The 18382-nt window shown below is 40.9% G+C and overlaps 1 protein-coding gene and 1 long non-coding RNA gene across 8 annotated transcripts in view; one reads left to right on the top strand and one right to left on the bottom strand.

Moving 5' to 3' along the window:
• MKX (mohawk homeobox) overlaps positions 1 to 7909 on the top strand; it is a 48773-nt gene extending 40864 nt beyond the window's left edge. For 6 of the 7 annotated variants that reach the window (XM_083823672.1, XM_083823667.1, XM_083823671.1 and 3 more), the window contains exons 6-7: positions 5100 to 5133; positions 5249 to 7909. In XM_083823672.1, coding sequence (XP_083679798.1) covers positions 5100 to 5133; positions 5249 to 5435 — 221 coding nt within the window. In that variant the 3' untranslated portion in view covers positions 5436 to 7909. The remainder of the gene's footprint in view (positions 1 to 5099; positions 5134 to 5248) is intronic. The other variant, XM_083823668.1, reaches the window with a different exon arrangement.
• Positions 7910 to 8040: 131 nt separating this feature from the next.
• LOC310894011 overlaps positions 8041 to 18382 on the bottom strand; it is a 40937-nt gene continuing 30595 nt past the window's right edge. The window contains exon 3 of the long non-coding RNA XR_014579489.1: positions 8041 to 16875. This is a non-coding gene — a long non-coding RNA (uncharacterized lncRNA). The remainder of the gene's footprint in view (positions 16876 to 18382) is intronic.

The following is an 18382-nucleotide window of genomic DNA, read 5'->3' as shown; positions in this document are numbered from 1 at the left end:
GATAAGTTATACAGGACCTTTTATTGAACCGACAAATATTTTATAGTATTCACCATTTGGGGCCAGCAGTTCTTTTTTTCCCCTCTGTTTCGAGCTAGAATAGGTGGTGTGTAATTCATAAGGAATCTGTACATGTTTAAGTAACATCAAGAAATATTACAGTCATGTGGGACCCACTTACAGCATCTTGATTTCCATGTCCTTTTTTTTTTTTTTTTTTTTTCCACTGGATAATATTTAGTGCCCTTTTCGCTCTGTCTCGTTCTCTCATTCACACATTCTTTCCCCTCTTGGTTTCAAGCCATCTTTGCTTTGTCAGTGTTACCTGATAACACAAGGTAGAGGTTTAAACCAGTTGTTGCAGTTTGATTTGAACTGTGTAGAAGTAACACTGAGTGGGAGAGTAACGTGGATGCTTCTTGGTCCTACATAAGTGGTCAGTCTTTCCTTCACTGTTCCCTGCAGGGCCTTTAGCTGAAGTTAGTTCATCACTACACACGTGATATTCTTAGATCAAAATTCCTAGATCAAAGGGATAAAATGTAACTGCAATTAACTTTATTTACTACATCCCTAGAGGCATCCAAGTATATGAAAGTTATGAGTCTGGGCTCAGAGAACTGCGAGGGTCTGAATTGTTCTGAAATACTTGAACATGCTGCAACACCATGTAGCCAGAGAGCCTTTGTATGCTGTAAATTGGAGTAGACACATGCGCTACAGTATTTATACACTGGCTTTCTTCTCTTGTACTGGATACACTATTTAAAAGAGTACTGTGCATGTATGTAGCTGTAGATTTCCTTGTAAATTGTTTACATATTATTTTGATAAATAACAGTCAAATGTAATGGCAGCGTACTGGAGGAAAGTGATATTATTGTCCAGTTTGTGGAGAGCTTGCCTTCGAGAACACTGGAATTTATTTTCTTTGGGTGAGCCTTTCTGATAGCAGAAGAAAATAGAAAAGGTTTTAAATATAGGAGAAAACCTGGAGAAGTCTGCTCTTAAATGCTTTTGAAATGGTCAAAGTATTGCCTAGCCATGTTGTGTTTGGACTTCTGACACTCATTTCCATCTCTGCTAAAATGGGACTGCAAGCTACCTTGTAAGCGAGCTGTCAGGATCGGCTAGTGAATATTTATGAAGAAATTTTGTGGTGAAAACAAAGCAAAACAAAAAAATCCTATATATATGTGTGTGTGTGTGTGTGTGCTACATGTATTATTAATAATTAAGTGAGTCCTGAAAAATACCATACTGTATCACAAAGCTGGTATTGTCCAGTGACTACACTCTTGGCACTGCATGCTATGGTAAACTGTATACTGAAAACTCCTACTAATGGAAAGGTATACAGGATTCCATTGGTAAGTGATTTATAGTGACTTCCTATTATAAACAAGAGGGAACAAATATCCTACCTCTTTGGTTTCTTTGGGCGGATGGTGAGAGCAGAATGAGACATTCCTGGCCAGGCAAAAGCTGAATCTCTGGATGCTTACAACTGGGAGCAGAATGAAACAGCAGAAAGAAACAGCAGAAAGTGAGGTATAAATGGCAATCCCCAATTATAGGTGGTTCTGTTTTCATAGTGCTTTAAAATTTCCATTTTTTAAAACGATTTCCACATTTTAAAGTGATTTCAGAATTTGCAACAACAACAGCAACACAAAAAAAATCTGATGTTTAATGTTAAATAGATTTCCTTTAAGGATCTCAATATATGCTAAAAGCCCCTTGCTTTCTGAGGCAGAACAAATCACCTTCATCAGCAGCTAATAGATTTGGGTTTCAGTTAATAAATATGTGATTGAGAAAACTGTAGGTTTTTTTTAGAAAGTTATTTTATTAAAGATAACCACAGTGTTTGGGGAGGGCAGCTATGGTGCATCCATTCTACCTTGTATAATAAACCATGCTGGGAATGCTGTTCTTTAGTTACGTTCATGTAGCAGTCTCACCATGCTGCTTATAAAGTTGAAATACACTGTGTGATTGCTTTACATATATGTAAATGTCAAGTTTTAATTACCAAAAGCTTCAATTCATAGCTGGGGATAGAGAAGGTAGATTGCAGAAGATGAAGACTAGGCCAAACATTGGGCAAGATTCACATCATTTTTTAATTTGATAAAATTTTATCATCAACATTCTCTCTCTTGTCAGTGAAGAGCCAGATGTGGCTACAATTCTTCCAGGCTGAGCTAAGCAGTTCAGGCCATAGCTACACCACTGGTTTAATCTCCAGAGGAGAAATGTGGTCCTCCTCTCATCTGGCTCACAGTATATGCACGTGGATGTTAATGTTGCCCAGTGTGAGGAAGTGGCCATGGAGGAGGGCTATGCTGTCTGGTTTTGCAGGAGAGCTCAGGGATGTTGGACTGAGGTGTTAGATAAGTGAGCTGAAACAACTTCCTGGAGGACATCTCTCTTATTTGTGATTGGAGTCCAGACAACTAGCCTAGGTACAGATATATACAGGTATATATATATATAGAGAGAGATATAGGTATAGATAGATAGATAGACAGACAGATAGATAGATAGATGACTTTTTGATGGCATGTTAATGGCAAGTGAGATGAAACCCACCACTGTCTCCTCCTTTTGAGTTGGATCAAGTTGGCTTGACCTGCAAGATATCAAGGAAGGCCTAGGAACATGTGTGATGGTCTTTTCCCTCTGAAATCAAAGGGACGTGGAGATCAGCGTTCCCTGCAGAACTGGTTGTTTGCCTTTCTCAGCATGGTTATCCCTGTCCACAAATGGTGGTAATACTTATTTCCTTCACCAAGGGCTGTTCAGACAGGTGTGGGCTCCTGGGACACTATGGCAGTGCCAATGAAGATATGCTGTTACAGGTTTGGTATAGCTGAAAAGAATTTTTGGCAAGCAAAAGGGGGCCTGTGCATTTAAATGATGGATTTTCAGACTTCGTTGTAGTAACATGCTTTTACAGCAGTTATTAGCAAGAGCTTTGCAAATTATCAGTGATGGTTTTATTGTAACCTAGTTTCAAATTTCTTTGACATAAATTATTTGTTTAAAAAACATAAAATCTGAATGGAATTAAAAAAAAAAAAAAAAGAGAAAGAAAGAAAGAAAACATGTCCTCCAGCAAAATTAAAGAATGTGTAACTCTTTGCTCCTGGATTGTATTTTTTAGCTTTGGTACTGCTTTTTTATACTGTGGGCAAGTCGCTTTCTTTTAGAGCTGGCTAAACACCACTAAAAAATATTTGCAAATACTCCTTCAAATAAACGCTGGAATTGGAATGTGTGTCACCATTCACACCTACTTTCCTCAGAAGTTTGTACAAGCAATTTTTTTGTTCATAGGAAATATTTTCCAACAGCAAAAGAAGCTGACAGATGCTTGAGAGAGGTGTATTTATATCCAGGTTTGCTCTGGCAATAACATTCTCTATTACTTGCCATTTCCATTTCTATACCTACTGACCTATTCAGTCCTAAAGCTCCTCTTTAAAATTGTCTCTATTTAAAAAAAATAATGGAGCAGGGCCGAAAAACAGTTTCTAGCCAAGTACAGCATTACGAAGGAGACTTTTGGTGTCATTCAGTACATCTCTGTAGATCAAATATTTCTTTTTTTCCCCTTCATTCTCTCCTCTGCCTAGGCTGAACTTCCCCGCCAAGCACTGAACCAGGGTAGCTCAAGAGATACTGACTTAAGATGTGCTGTTTTAGAACAAAATATAAACCTGAGGACTCGGTCATTCGTGGACATTTATAAAGCTGTTTTGCAAAAGCCTGGAGTCCTGTTAAATCAAACAGCTTGGCAAACATCTGACCTCTGAAACTGCAGATGGTCTGCCTGCATTTCTTCTGGTGAGCCTGCGGTCTGCGTTGCTCACCTGCAAGCACTGAGGAGCGCGGCTGTGCCGAGGTGTTTGGTTTGTTGGCTGCATGAGAAAATTGGCTGCTCTTGTGGGGTGCAGCCACTCGTAAAAGTAGGGCTAGCAACGGCTGCAATGTGCTTTGGGACCCACTCCACTGGAAGCTCTGTTTAAAGGACAGATCAGCTTTTAATTAATAATCTTGTTGAAATCAAGCAATAAGGCGAATTTCCAGTTGGGAATCTAGCCTCATGAAGTGGTGCATTACTTTATGAGATTTAGAGGCCCTTTTGGTCGTGTAGCCACCAGTGTTCATGCCAAAGCTATTTCTTTTGTTTGACTCACTCTCCATAGGCATTGCAGTTAGGCATCGGCTTCTCGTTCCCCTATAATGCGTTTCTGTGTCAGGATAGCAGACCCACTGAATAAAGCTTACACATTTCAGCCCGGTAAATATTTCTGGCTTCTCTGCGATGCGAGGACTTAATGAATGAACAAATGTGACTCTTGATGGCAAAGTGTAGCTTATGCCTGTGATGCAATTTCTCCTTTGAAGGTTGTTAGCCACGTGTGCTTGTTACTTGTATCCCGCTCAGCCTGCCTTTGGGACTGAGCTGCAGCCTAGGCAAGGGTCGCCTTAAAAACCACACACATCATCTGTGTATGGGTAGAAGTCCTATTTTTAGTGCATACAAGAGGGCATTCACTAAAGGGCAACGAAACTGATTTTTATTTTTAGTTTTTGTAATTCCTTATGTCCCTGGGATTTATGGATGAAAAAATTTGCTCCATCACCCTGCAAAACTTAAGTGAACCTCCAAGACCAGCTTTATTCTCACTATTGCCAATATAACTAAAATACATTTTCCTGGACTGGGCTGGCACAAGGCAAGGTTCAGCACTGGTTCTACTGGTGTGGTGCTGGGAAGGATCAGTGAGGCTCTGCCTCACCAAAGTCTATTTTTATAAGGTCGTGTCACAGGAGCCTCCTCATGGTAGAAATTTCCCCAGAGTGGGGGTTTTTGACATGTGCTCTGCTCCAAGCTCAGCGTGGATTTCTCTAAAGAGAGTTTTTACTTGGGTGAAGTTGACCCTTTATGTGTGTTCAAACAAAGATTTTATTTGGTATCAATTTTGGAATTAACCTTGGGTTATTTTTCCATGTGACTATTTCATGAAATTGCATGTTTAAAAACTATTAGAAGAAAACAGACATCAATTTTTTTCTTCTGTTTTCAGAAACTTTGGAGAACGGACCAAATAAGTGTGAAAGGTGAGTAAGGAAATTTGCCATTTTCCAAAATTATTATTACAGTTTTATTAGCATCACATAGCCACTGTAGGTGTGTAAGCTATATGTGTAAATATTTGTTATTGCTTGAATCTAGCGCAGCTAACAGAAAAGGAACCAGCAAAGATGAAACATACTGGAAGGAGATCAACGCAGCCATGGCCCTAACGAATCTCGCCCAAGGGAAGGAAAAACTGCAGGGAACTACCAGCTGCATCATTCAGAAATCATCACATATATCAGAAGTAAAGACTGTCAAAGTGCCATTAGTTCAGCAGTTTTAAGAGATACGTCCTTTTTCTTTTTCCTGTCAAGCGGACATTTTCCTTACAGGATTAGTTTTCAGCAAAATCAGATTCACAGATATGAGGCAAATGTGGAAAATAGGCCCCCTTTTACAGTATGGTCAGTTAAAAAAAAATAACATTCCTTCTGACTCAGACATTTTCATTGTATTAAATGAAATGTTCAATTGCTTCTATAAAAGGCATGTAAATTATAAAAAAAACTGTTTTTATCAAAACATTAACTTATTTTATGTTAATCAAAGTGCGCATAAGATGTTTGCATTGCTATTACAGTAAGTGCCTTGCTTTCAAAAAATAAGCTATAACGTGGGCATAGTACAACAGTATTATGCCTCAAAATGACAATGCCATAATGCTTAAACTTTGTATATTATTCCAAGTGGGCTTAAGCAGCCTAGGGCTAAACACATTACTGCTGGAAGCCCTGGAGAATTGTGCTTATTAGACTTGAATGAATTGACAAGTCTTAATGAAATTGTTACATCATTTTCTCTCTCTCTTTTTTTAATCAACAGTGTTATAAAAATTGTACAGTATGTTTTGTAAAAGTGACAATGAGGTTGTTATGCATGTTTCTTACCTGTATATGCAGTATATTAAAATACCAAAATCATTCCTTTGAAAAGTGCAATACTCTAGAACACACAAATTTAGGAAATAAGTTAATTGTTCAGATTATTTTGAACTTATACATACACTCCCAGACATGTTGCTTATTAAAGATATCTAGTTGAGGAGGTTCTAGCCAGACTAGCTGTAAATTCAAGTTGAATTTCTATTGTTTTAAAGCTTTGCTAGTGACTTACTGAAGTTTTTATACAAGTAAAAAAAATCAATCTCTTCTTGTACAAAACTGAATTTATAGTGCCGTTTATTATTTGCAGTAGAGCTCAAAAAAGTTTCCATGGTGGAAATTATTACTTCAATGTGTTTTAAATGTTTTATTTTGTAGGTACTGCATACATGAAAACAGTTGGTTGACAGTTCACATTTCAGTGAGAAAAAGCTATAGTATAAACTATCAAAGCCCAAACTAGAAACATAAATGGGACTTGAAGCATTGAAAAATCCCAGCATTTAATGTGAGAGGGTTTTAAGTAGATACTAAAATGTATTAAATGTCATGTCTGTAAACTTGACTGCTGTTGAGCATAATAACTAGCATAAAACCAGGTTTATGTTTAAGGGTTTTCTAGGGTGTACAAGTTATTCTTAAGTCATATAACAATAGTCTAATAAGGTTTACATTGCTTGAGTGGAATTTACATGAAAGCAATTTACAGTGGCAAAGCCAAATATGATTTATACTGAAACAGTTACAGAAAACTGGAAAAGAGATGATTGTTGCTAAGATCTGGATTTTTTTTCCTGTGGGTATCCTGTCAGGTGTTTTCCTACTTATCCCTCTCCCCTTTTCTCTTTTTGGTGAGCCATCAATGAACAAGAAAAGACTTCAGTCCTGCTCCCACTGAGCATAATGGCCAAATTCCCACTTCAGTGGAAGCAGGACTGTGCTAACGACAAAACTAACTTGCAAGTATAGACTGTTCCAGTTGCACTAAAATAATCAAGATACATTGCAAATATCAGCCTTGGTGTGACTTCTTAGAAAACTTCTTGATGTAACATAACATGTTGTTGGGTTTATTTAGTGTACAATGAAAATGATTTGATATGAAAATATTTTGTACATATATATTTTTACTTTGTTTTCTAAATTGCTGATTTGCATTGACTTAAAGTGCCAAGCAAGAAATGTATGTCATGACTGTATGAACAGTTGAAGTATGTTTTACTGACTTGCATCATTATGTGTCTAAGATACCATGCATTAATTTTTGATACTTTACTGGATTTTGACATAATAATGTGAGTTTATAACTAATAGCAGAGAGTTAATACTTCACTTTTGTTCATACTATTATAAGTTATTCTGGTATTAAATATTTTATGACAATAAATTGATGGTTTTGACAAACTTTTCTGTTAGGAATACTCACAGTGTTTTTGTCTGCATAAATGACAACAAAATTTGTTATGTAAAAAAGGTACCTATGGTGACTTCTCTGGAGTAAAACTGGAGAAGACAAGACATAGTATAAACAACTTGTTCATGGTTCTTTTTTTAAGTGATCAAAGCACAAAGAATAATCTGTAAAACACATCAAGTGGGTTTAAAATTTAAGAATACTTGGCATAATTTCTTGTTATCATTTCCTTTAATTTATTTTTTTTCTACTGCTGCTTTAGAGTTTTCTGAAAACACAGATTCTAATGAATTACTTGTGTGTCTTTTTTTAAATAACAAGAATCACGATCAGTGCTGAGCCAACAGCTAATGAAGACTCAATAATTATTTATGATATTGGAAAAACAAACATTATTACTATTGCTCTTCTTTGTTTCAACATATGTAACCATTTTAGTAAAATAAATAACTGCAAACAACATCTTGCTGGTTTGAATTAAATATTCATTTATCTGTCCTTAGTCATTTGCATTTCTGGCTTCCTGTTATAGGCAGGATTACTCTATAACAGAACATAAGCATGTGATAGGCAAATTCAAAACAGGAGTGTTAGCCTTTTAGTACATCTTGACGGGCACAGTTATGTGAAGTACGTTCCTGATGAAAATGGCCAACAAGTTTAGGCTAATGACTGCTAATGACAACATGGCATGATGCTGATAAATCCTCCACATCTGAGGAGTGCAGAGGGAAACCACAGCTAAACACTGTCCTGAGTCATTGGAGAAGGTTCACAAGTATAGAAAGGCCTTGGTCATTCAGGGTATTTTCTGAGTGTGGGCTACCTTTGTCTACAGTACCATGCATGGATACGCTGTGGCTGTGGGGCCTTAATGACAAAGGAGGTGCAATTCAGCCCATCTAGAAGTTCACTGCTCACAGTAATGAGAGCCCAGTGCAACCAGCCTCCTAAATTTTGTGCCTCAACAAAGTTGCTCCAGTTACATGGGAAGGGTAATAAATAAGGTTTTTGTTGGCAAGTGGCACTTTAAGGTTTTATGTCCTACTTACCTCTGATACTTGTATGCCACCATAACTTCTGTGGCCATCCAACATGACAGTGGAGATTCCGATATTCAGTTGACATGTGAGTTCCTGAGGGAATATGTACAGCCTGACTTTTGCTGTTGGGAAGACACAGAAACTCCCACATCATAATGGTGCTGAGCTTCTTGGCATCTACTTTGTGTCCAAGTCTGACATGAAGAAACCGAGTCATTCTGTTCCTGCCTATTCTGTCACATCATTTGCAAGATCAGAGCACTCCTGGCCAGAGCATTCTCAATAAAGCACTGAAAGTAAGGGGAGCTCCAATTCTGCCAAGTTGCTCAGCAGGTAGCATATACAATGGGATCAGTACAACAGTTTTCTCCTCCAGCATCATACAAAGGCTACAACCTCTAAGCTATAGTTCTCACTTTGTAGCCTCGTGCTGAAGCAGTTCCACCAGGGGTACTGAGAGCAAGTCCCAAGACAACACACAGGCCAATGGGAGGACATCTGATAATTTGGTGTCTTGGATTTAAATTCTAACTGGGAGTTTGCTAAAGGACAGTACCTGGACTTGGATGCCCACATGTCACATGCATGAAATCACTGCACTGTTGGGTTAGAAGGAGAAGATGTGAAAGAGAAGTTGATAGCACCACTGTATAGTGCAAAGAAGTATGTACTTAGCTTAGGTACAGACAAGGCTATATGGGCTTAAACCTGTTTCTTCATTATCATTTCACTCAGGTAATTTTTCATTATGTGCCCTGGTATTTTATCCACCTAAACTACCCGTCAGAGGAGATACACAACACCAAGCATGAGATGCTATTCCAGGAAGCGGCCTTGATTTAAAAAATGGGTGGGATCACTGATAATCATGAGCATCTGGAACTCACCAGAGCTTCACACGTCTTATTCACAACTTCCACATTCAAAAGAGCACTGAGGACCTCAGGGCAGCTCTGGCAACGCCAAGATCCCAGTACTGCCAGGAGAGAGCAGCAGCTGCAATAGCAAAGCTTTTACTGCCCCAGATGCACACTTGCTATGTAGGAAAGGGAAGGGTGCAGCTGTCTTCTAGCACAGCCAACTTCTTCACACACATTAGCATTTTTTGCTGTGAAATCTCAACATTTTGCTATGAAGCCCTTCATCTCAAGGTGCCCTTCATCCAGTCCTTAGTGCAACTATGCTTTCTTAAACCCTGGACTCCTACTAGAAGAAAAATGGAGCCTGGACTCAGCGTGGACTGAGGATACCAGACTCCCTAGTACTCCAGAAAGCTCTGAAGTCCAGAGGGGACCAATTCAGTGGTCACAGCACTAGTTTCAATCATGGCAGATCCCAGTTTTGTTCCTGTTTTACTGTGAACAATCTGTGAGACTCTTGGAGAATCAGAAAGAACCTCGAAGGGAATCAGGCTCCTAACCTAACAAACACAACCATTTCTGAAGATCTGTGGGCCAAGGCATGTTTCCAGTGTCAATTGCAGATTCTCGCATGCCTGCTCTGAGCTACCTGGGTAGAAATGTGTTCTAGTTCAGAAACTGGCTAACTACCTTAGTATGGCATCAAGCCTGCGCTGCTACACCAAGGTCCTTAGCAGAGCATGGACTGGAATCAGCACAGTATGGTATGTCTGTACAGCTTTTGAACCATTGCTTGCTCTATGCCTGCACTTGTCCACAGCACTGTCCTCAAATTTCTGTGTTCTTTGGTTTAGCACTTGAGCGGTCAGTACCACGGCTCTGCATGGCTGAGCTGTTGTATGTAGAAGGGCATTTCCTGTTGGAAGCTGCTCTGGTGAAAATACCCACCTAGAGTAGCTAGCTAGGGCAGGAAAGTGAAATAAAGCCTGATGCAAAGGGCTGAATTGCCTGAGAGTACTGTTTTGACACTGCAAGAGTCAAAAGGAGTCCAGCCTGGATGTGAGTTCATGTTGTCCGAGCTGGTTTGCCAGTATCTGGGTGTACTTGGTCTGTTAGTAACAGAACTGGGACTCAAACCTGTGGCTTTCACATTGCTGAGTTGCTGAGGCAGTGTTTAGGTTTGGGCCCCCATCTTGAAACTCCTCTTGTTTAACAAGAAGGGAGGGGGCTGGCTAAAATACAAGTACTTTGTGAAAAAAAAAAAAGTGGAAAAGAGACATGAATGCCTAATGCAACAGAAAAAAAAAAAAAATCCCAAACCTCCTTAATGTTGCTGTTATGTCAGCTTGGGTTATTGGCAGTGGAAGTGGTTATTGGCAGCGGAAGTTAGACCTGGCTCGAGGCTAATATAACTCGCGCACCTGACTTTTTAAAAGGAGCTGAGATCTGGTTTCTTTATGGATGGGCTTTTTTTCATTTGTGGTGTTGGTCCCTTCTTCAGGTTTCCTTAACCTTCCTTTCAGCCTGTTTTGGACTTGGTTCTCCTTCTATCTTTCTTCCTGTCTGAGAAGTCTCCTGTTACATGCAGACAGCAGTGGGATCCTTCATGCCAAAGATCATACTTCTGTCTGGCTTTGCAGTTTCTAGTCCCACATAGGTGAAGGATGCATGAATCAACAAACTGGTGTTCAGTGGCAAAGTCTGATATCTCCCTTCTCCTAGCCCAGGGTCAGTGAACATATGAAGTCTCAGGAGTGTGCTGTAGAGGCTCTTCAACCAACAAGCTCTACCATCTATCACTTCATTCCTAACTACTACTGCTTTTGGCTATCTTAACTCCCAAAAGGACTGTCAATTTAACCATAACTACCTAGGAACTGCCAAGTCTCATTTTATGAGCTGCTGTTGAGAGTTTAGCTATTTAAGGCTGATTTTAAACAATTTTTATTGGTACTTCGTGGCATGTGCCTGATTTACAGTGCTGTAAATAACCACAAATTAGGGACATTTCTTTCTTTACGGTAAACATGCATTATCTCGGGTGTAAGAAAGATACCACGTTGGTGACTACAGGACTACACGCCCCGTTCTGCTGCAGGCTTCCTGTGTGAGTCCTGGCAAGCCTCATCCAGGGTTTGTTCCATGTGGAGGGGCTGACACTTTCCCTTGGGGATGCTCTAAACACTGTGGAATGCCAGGGGGTGGTAGGATGTGGATTGCACCTACAAGATGTTCTTCACTGCTCACTCTGCTGCTATGAGGCTCTGCAAGTAGGAGAGGGCAGTGCTGTTTTGTACGTGGCACACTCAGTTTGGTGCAGTTAAGGAACTGTAGGTATCTGGTGCTACCAGTATTGAAAGTTGTACCTCGGACACATGTCCCAGAGCAGGCACACCTTCTGCAGCATTTCCTTCTCTTCACTGACTGCAGCAGGCGAATAAGCTACTAGCTGAGACCAGATGCCCAAATCAGGCACAGCTAAAGTCAGGAGAAACGAGAAACAGGACATTATGTCCTACACCATGAAGCAACCGGCTGCACTCAGGCCAGCACTATCTACCTTTCTCTGCAACATCAACTGAGGAGCACACTGACGCACCTGAAAAACCTCATCCAATGAAGGGGAAAATGTCTGTTTCCAGCTGAAAAAAAAAAAAAAAAAAAAAAAAAAAAGCCTTTTGCTATTCAGGACTTTGTGGACGTAGTTTGGGTGTAAAATGAGATGTTTCACTCAGAAGCATCCCTGTGACTTGACGATGTTCAGCAAAGCTGTCTCATCTTTCTCATGGTGTTCTTTCTCACTTCTTTCTTCATGGTCATCTTTCTCATTTCTCATCTCATTCAACTGGTGTGAGGATGGTAATCTTCACTCTAAAGAGTTTTATGTTCCTTTTTCACACCCTTTTAAGAAATTGTCAGCCAGATCTGAGACCCATGGTCTAAGCTCATTACATTGAGAAGAAATGCATAAGTCATGCGGCAAAAGACAACTCCACTCTGTGCTGGCATCGTGGGAGAGGACAGCAGAGCCATATACACCATGCTGGGGCCTTCACTGCCCCCACTACACTGCACAGATGGGTTCCCCTTCAACAGTACTTTTTCCATTCATGTTTGATAAGTTCACATGCAGAGATAAATGGAGCTAGCCTTCTATTCAGAGGAAGGCATGGAGAGGGGTATATCACTGATCTGGACAGCTAAATGCTTCGGGCAGCAGTTAAAATAGGAATCTAGCTTTGTGGATCTTGTGAAATGGCCACAAAATATGTGTCCAATAAAAATTTCAAATACTCAACAGCAGCTAGTGTAGCCATCAAAAGTGGTCAGCATCATTTTCAGCTTTGCAAATTAGATGCCAGGTCATCAAAATTAATTAATTAATTTATTTATTTATTTATTTATTGTGGAACAGAACTACTTCATTTAATTTCTTTGAATTTCTTTTAAGAAAGCTTGGCGATGATCAAAGCCCCAAATTTCTTTCTTTCTTTCTTTTTTTTAAGAAAAAAATCTAGTTTTCTGTTTGTTTTTTTCTTGAAATGTAACATAATTATAGTAAGAAAGGTTGAAATCAAAGACAAATAGAAATCACTGAAACCTATCAAAATATTGAGGTTACCATATTATGTTTACTGAGTTTTTAAGAGTGTTTTTTTGGTTCTTCATATTTATTTGTTTATACGTTTACACTTTCCAACACAGTTTAAAACAAGAAAGTTTTGACATCTCAAAAATTTCCACGGGATAGAAAAATAAAGCCCCCCAGAGTGGCATGGAAGGGCTTTTAATGCTCAGTGTTCAGAAAATATGAGCAGTTTTACATGGCGATCTGTGGATATCAGAGTCTACTTTTAGGTACTGTTTTGAGAATACTAGTTTTGGTGCTGAATCATTTCAGCAAGCACAATGCTGCTTTTGCTGAAGGACACGCTTGTGTCTGTGTCTTGCTGCCTTCAGAAAAATACTACTTTAGGGAAACCATGAGACTTTTCCTGCTGTTTGGGCTAATTAAGAGAATTTGCTGTGACCAGAAAATGAAGACAGCAGGTAGGGACAGCATTTACTAGTACTCCTCATCCTTGAACAAGAGGTATCTGGTGTAGTGATGGACGCATGTTTATGCCTGTTGATTGCAAATAATAAAGAAAGTAAGAGAAAGCAGAGGTGTCCGACTAAAGTTGATATCCCCATCTCTAAGAAAGAGAATGTAACAGCAATAATAACCGCATTTCTCAGCTGGCATTGAACATTGTAAAGGTAACCACAAAACTCAAAGTTGTCTAAGGTTCACCACAACATTTCACTAGCAGTGAAATGTAAAAATGTGGAAACAAAACAAAACAAAACATACAAAAAAAAAAACCAGCAGTGACTCTCCACATTTCAAGATGTACAGCAAACAAAATCTCAGCCTTTTCCAGTCCCTCATGCCCCTGACTACATTTCTGAAGCCGTTGTCTGATGAACAGGACACCTGTAGTTGGCCAGCAGAAGGTTCTTCTTGAGAGCAGCCTGCCCAGACTGGCACTAGCATGTGATGCCCAGGGCCGAATCGGACGGGATTCCAACTGGAAAGTGGTGCTTTTGTCACTTTGAAGTGTGAAGTGTTATACAGTTATAAGTTGTATTTACTCACCCTCCCTCACCTTCTTAATAAAAGCTTTCCTTTGATCTAGGATCTTTGATCCTAGAAAAACACATTTCTGTAACTGCTATCTCAAACAAGGCTATTTGCAATAAAAGTGTTTACTTTGCAAACAACTATAAATACTTCTTTATGTAGTGCAGTTGTTATTAAGCATCTTCTAAGAAGCATCAATCAGATTTCCTTTCAGGAACAAAAATACAAAAATGTTGCAAACTTTTTAAATTTCTTAACGGGCAGCTGAGGTGGGAACTCTATACCCAATTTATTAGATGAAATACTCCCTGTATCTCTTTCACAAGGACATGTACCAGCATGAGAGTGGGATTTGGTGGAGCCTGGATTTACAATTGGAAATTAAATACAGGCATGTGGAAACATTACTATGTAAACTAATACTTAGCTACTTCTTGCTCCATTCCCTCAACAGCAACAAAATGGTAGCACGGAAACCAAATGCCAAGTGTAATTTTTTTAAACCTGTTCTGTGAGAATTAAAAGAAATACAGTCCTATGTAGAATGGGGAGGCCTTGTTACTTTTTTGTCTGTGAAGTGTTAAATGTCACAGCCCCTGGGCTGAATTCTTTTATCAAAACCAATGAAGCTTTGATATCTTTAGTTTGCTCTGCTGGCTCCCATTGCTCAGGTAGGTCACGTATTTCAGAGAGGCTGTAGTTCAGGGACATGCAGAGCCACGAGGCCCTGGGTGCTGGTGATTCAGCATCGCTCTAGCCTGAGGCACTGCTACACCAACCCAGACAGGAGGGCAAAGTGCTCTAAGATGCAGCCAAGTTCCCTTCATCTGTGTTTCACCTACTTCTTCAGTCCCTGAAGATCAACCAGGAAACCACCAGAAAAAAATCCTTAAGGCTCACCTGCACCCAGGATCTGCTCACACCTCCTCTGCAATGCAGTTACCGACAGCCTCTCTCAATTCTATAGGTCATGTAGGCAGACCCATTTTAGAGAGCAGCTGCACTGTACAAAAGTGCCCACTGCCTCTCCAAAACATGTTCTGTCAATCTGCATATGGAACAAACTGGGGAAGTCCAGACAGTTGGCTGCTGTCTCAAGGAACTGCAGGAACATCCAGCCAAGTGGTGCGTAAGCACCTAGAGGACAGCAAAGTGGTAAAAATAACAGTCAGCATGGGCTTCTCATAAGCAAATCACATCAAACCATTTTAATATCCTCCTTTGTCAAACTATGTGGATGGAAGAGTCACAGTAGACCAAACAACCACCCTGACTCTAGCTGGCTTTTGGCACTGTCTTACGTGATATTTTCATAAATAAGCGGAGGAAATATCATGCAGCTGATATTACCATTGTGAGTGTATAAAACAAGTTGAAAACTCAGAGAGGTTATTAGGAATTCACGGTCAAGATGAATATGAAGTATACAAAAATGAAAATGAAGTATAGATCAATGAATGTATAGAATGAAGTATATGAATCAATAAATGATCAATGAATGATCAATGAATGTATAGAATGAAGTATAGATCAATGAAATGAAAATGAAGTATAGATCAAGGACTTCCACAGAGGTCTGTCCTTGATTGGTTTTGTTCTATATTTTCAATGGTAGCTTGGCTAGTGGAATAAAGCAGAGGTTCCTCAGCCGCAGGTGTGGTGCCCCTGATGGGCATCTAAACTCCACCGCACAGCTCTCTTGCTTGCTTGCTTTGAAGGAAAAGAGGAAGAAAATGCAATGAAAAATTGGCATTGTCTCAAGGGTTGAGATAAGGACAGGGAGATCACTCACCAAGTATCATCACGGGCAAAACAGACTCAAAGTAGGGAGATTAATATATATATTTTTGCCTATTAATAACAGATGAGAACAGTGAGAAACTAAAAACAAACTAAAAGACCCTTCTCTCCATCCATCCACTTCTCCCTCTTCCCACTGAGTGGTACAGGGGAACAGGGAATGGGGGCTGCGGTCAGTCCCTGACACTTCACTTCTGCTGCTCCTTCACAGTCCCTGCTCCCCATGGGGTCCCTCCCACGGGATGCCATCCTTCCCGAACTGAGCCTGCGGGGGCTGCCCACAGGCAGCAGCTCTTCAAGAACTGCTCCCACACGGCTCCGTACCACGGGGTCCATCCCCCAGGAGCAAACTGCTCCAGCACGGGTCCCCCACGGGCGGCAGCTCCCCCCAGACCCCCTGCTCCTGCGGGGGCTCCTCTCCACGGGCTGCAGCTCCGGCCCGGGGCCTGCTCCTGCGGGGGCTCTCCATGGGCCGCAGCCTCCTCCAGGCCACATCCACCTGCTCCACCGGGGGCTCCTCCACGGGCTGCAGCGTGGAGATCTGCTCCATGTGGGACCCATGGGCTGCAGGGGGACAGCCTGCTCCACCAGGGGCCTCTCCACAGGCCGCAGGGGAACTGCTGCTGCCTGCCTGGAGCACCTCCTGCCCTCCTGCTGCACTCACCTTGGGGGCTGCAGGGCTGGTCCTCACTCCTCGCCCATGGCTCACGCTGGCCAGCAGCAGGCCCCTTTTGGAGCCTCCTGTAGCAGGCACTGATCTAACATGGGGCAGCCGCTAGACTCTGCTCACTGAGGCCACCCCTGCAGCCCTCCACTAGCAAAACTTTGCCATGTAAACCCAATACAGCAGGATATATGCTATTAGTTTTATAAAACCAGTTCATAGGGGGCATATAGCCCTGCTAGGACTGCTAGCTGCTGCTGCTGCCAGGGCATGCGCCGTCTGCCACTGCTTTTTGTCATGGTGGTTAAGTAGAGCTGATCAAGTAGAGCTGTTGCATTGCAGAATATTGTTACATTTTTGTTCTCAGCTTGGTGTTTCTTGCAAGTACATCAGAGGTCAGGGTTATCAAAATCATCATGACATAATGAAGGTGTAGCCTGAAAAATAACAGAATTAATCAACAGTATTGGAAGGGCCAATGGAAAATATTGATGAACTGCACAGAGCAGTGTTTTTCAGGAGAAATTACAGCTGATCACAAATTGAACATGATGCAAAACCAACCTGTTGTTACACAAAAAAAAAAAAAAAAAAAAAGGTCACACTGGGTTGCACTGTTTAGATGTATTAGACATGTAAGTTAATTCCTCTGTTCTGCTGAGTTCTTTTGAGGTTGAACTGAACCATGAGTGTTCAGCATTGCACTTAAAGGAGATATGAACCAACTGGAGGGGCCCACACTCATGAGATGAAGAATAAACATGATCTGGGAGGGAAAACTGGTTGATCTTGGGTTATTAAGTATAGGGGAGATAACAATCTTCAAATGTATGTGGCCAGCAGAAATATGAAGGGGATAATCTGTTCTTTGAACTACATTACAGCTGAGTGATAATGGGCTTTAATTGCAGCAAAGGAGACAGTAGGTAAGTTACTGGGTAGGACATGCCAACAGAAGAAGAGGGATTAGATGGAGAAGCACTGGAATACATTGCCTGCGTGGGTGGTAGACTTTCCATCACTGAAGATTTTTTTAAGAACAAGTTAGAGACATATTAATCAGGAGTTAAATAGGTGTAATTGATCCTACTTTGGGGCAGGTTGGCCTCTTGAGGTCGTCTCCCCACCCTTATTTTCCATTTCAGCAGTCTGCCTTATAAACATGGCATGGAAGTCTGTTGCTCAATAGATGGTTAAAAGAGTGAATAGCAGCTGGTTTATTCCTCTGTTTTTAGGAGGTATGTTTACATTCCAGGCGTAAAAGTGGAGGGGAAGGACAGCGAGTTCTGATCCCACCAGCCAGCCAGCAGAGGAGACCGGGCAGCCATCCATCGGAGGCTGTTTAACTTTCCCAGCCTTTCAGAGCCTAACATAAAGGACAAAGGTGGCTCCCAGATGGAAGACAACAGACTTGAAAAACATGGAAGCTGACAGAGAGGGACGTGCATTTAACATGAAAGTTAAAATTGCCAGAAGAAAGCTAGGAAATTTCCAGTTAGGTGCAATGGAATGACTCCTGAAGGATCTCTGAGCTCTGTAAGTGTTTTTGGCCTCCATAGAAAATACTTGGGCAGAAACCCTCCAGAAGGTATGTTTGTTTTGAGCAGAATCTGGAGTTCTTGCACTGAGCTTTCTGAAGGCTGTGTTGCAGTATTAGCCTATATTCTCCCTATTCAGTGTCATGGGAGACTGAACGTTTTCACTGTGTTCTGGAGTCTAACACAGGCAGGCAGACCACAAAGAAAAACACAGGAATAGATCCTATAAGCTGCTTCAAATAACACTTGCTCCAGAGCCTCTGGTGATTGCTGAGAAATTCTAGTTTCACAAAAGACGCCAACAGGGGAAGAAATTATTTCACAGTTTGCCTCGAGCTTCAAAAGGGGTTGCTGAACATGGTAACCGACACCCTTTTTGACAGGCTGGTTTGCGGTCAATGCCGCT

Source organism: Anser anser (assembly GCF_964211835.1).
Source record: "Anser anser genome assembly, chromosome: 2".
NCBI classification, from domain to species: Eukaryota; Metazoa; Chordata; class Aves; order Anseriformes; family Anatidae; genus Anser; species Anser anser.
Note: the sequence above shows the minus strand (reverse complement) of the source record. Positions and strands in the feature narration are given on the sequence as shown.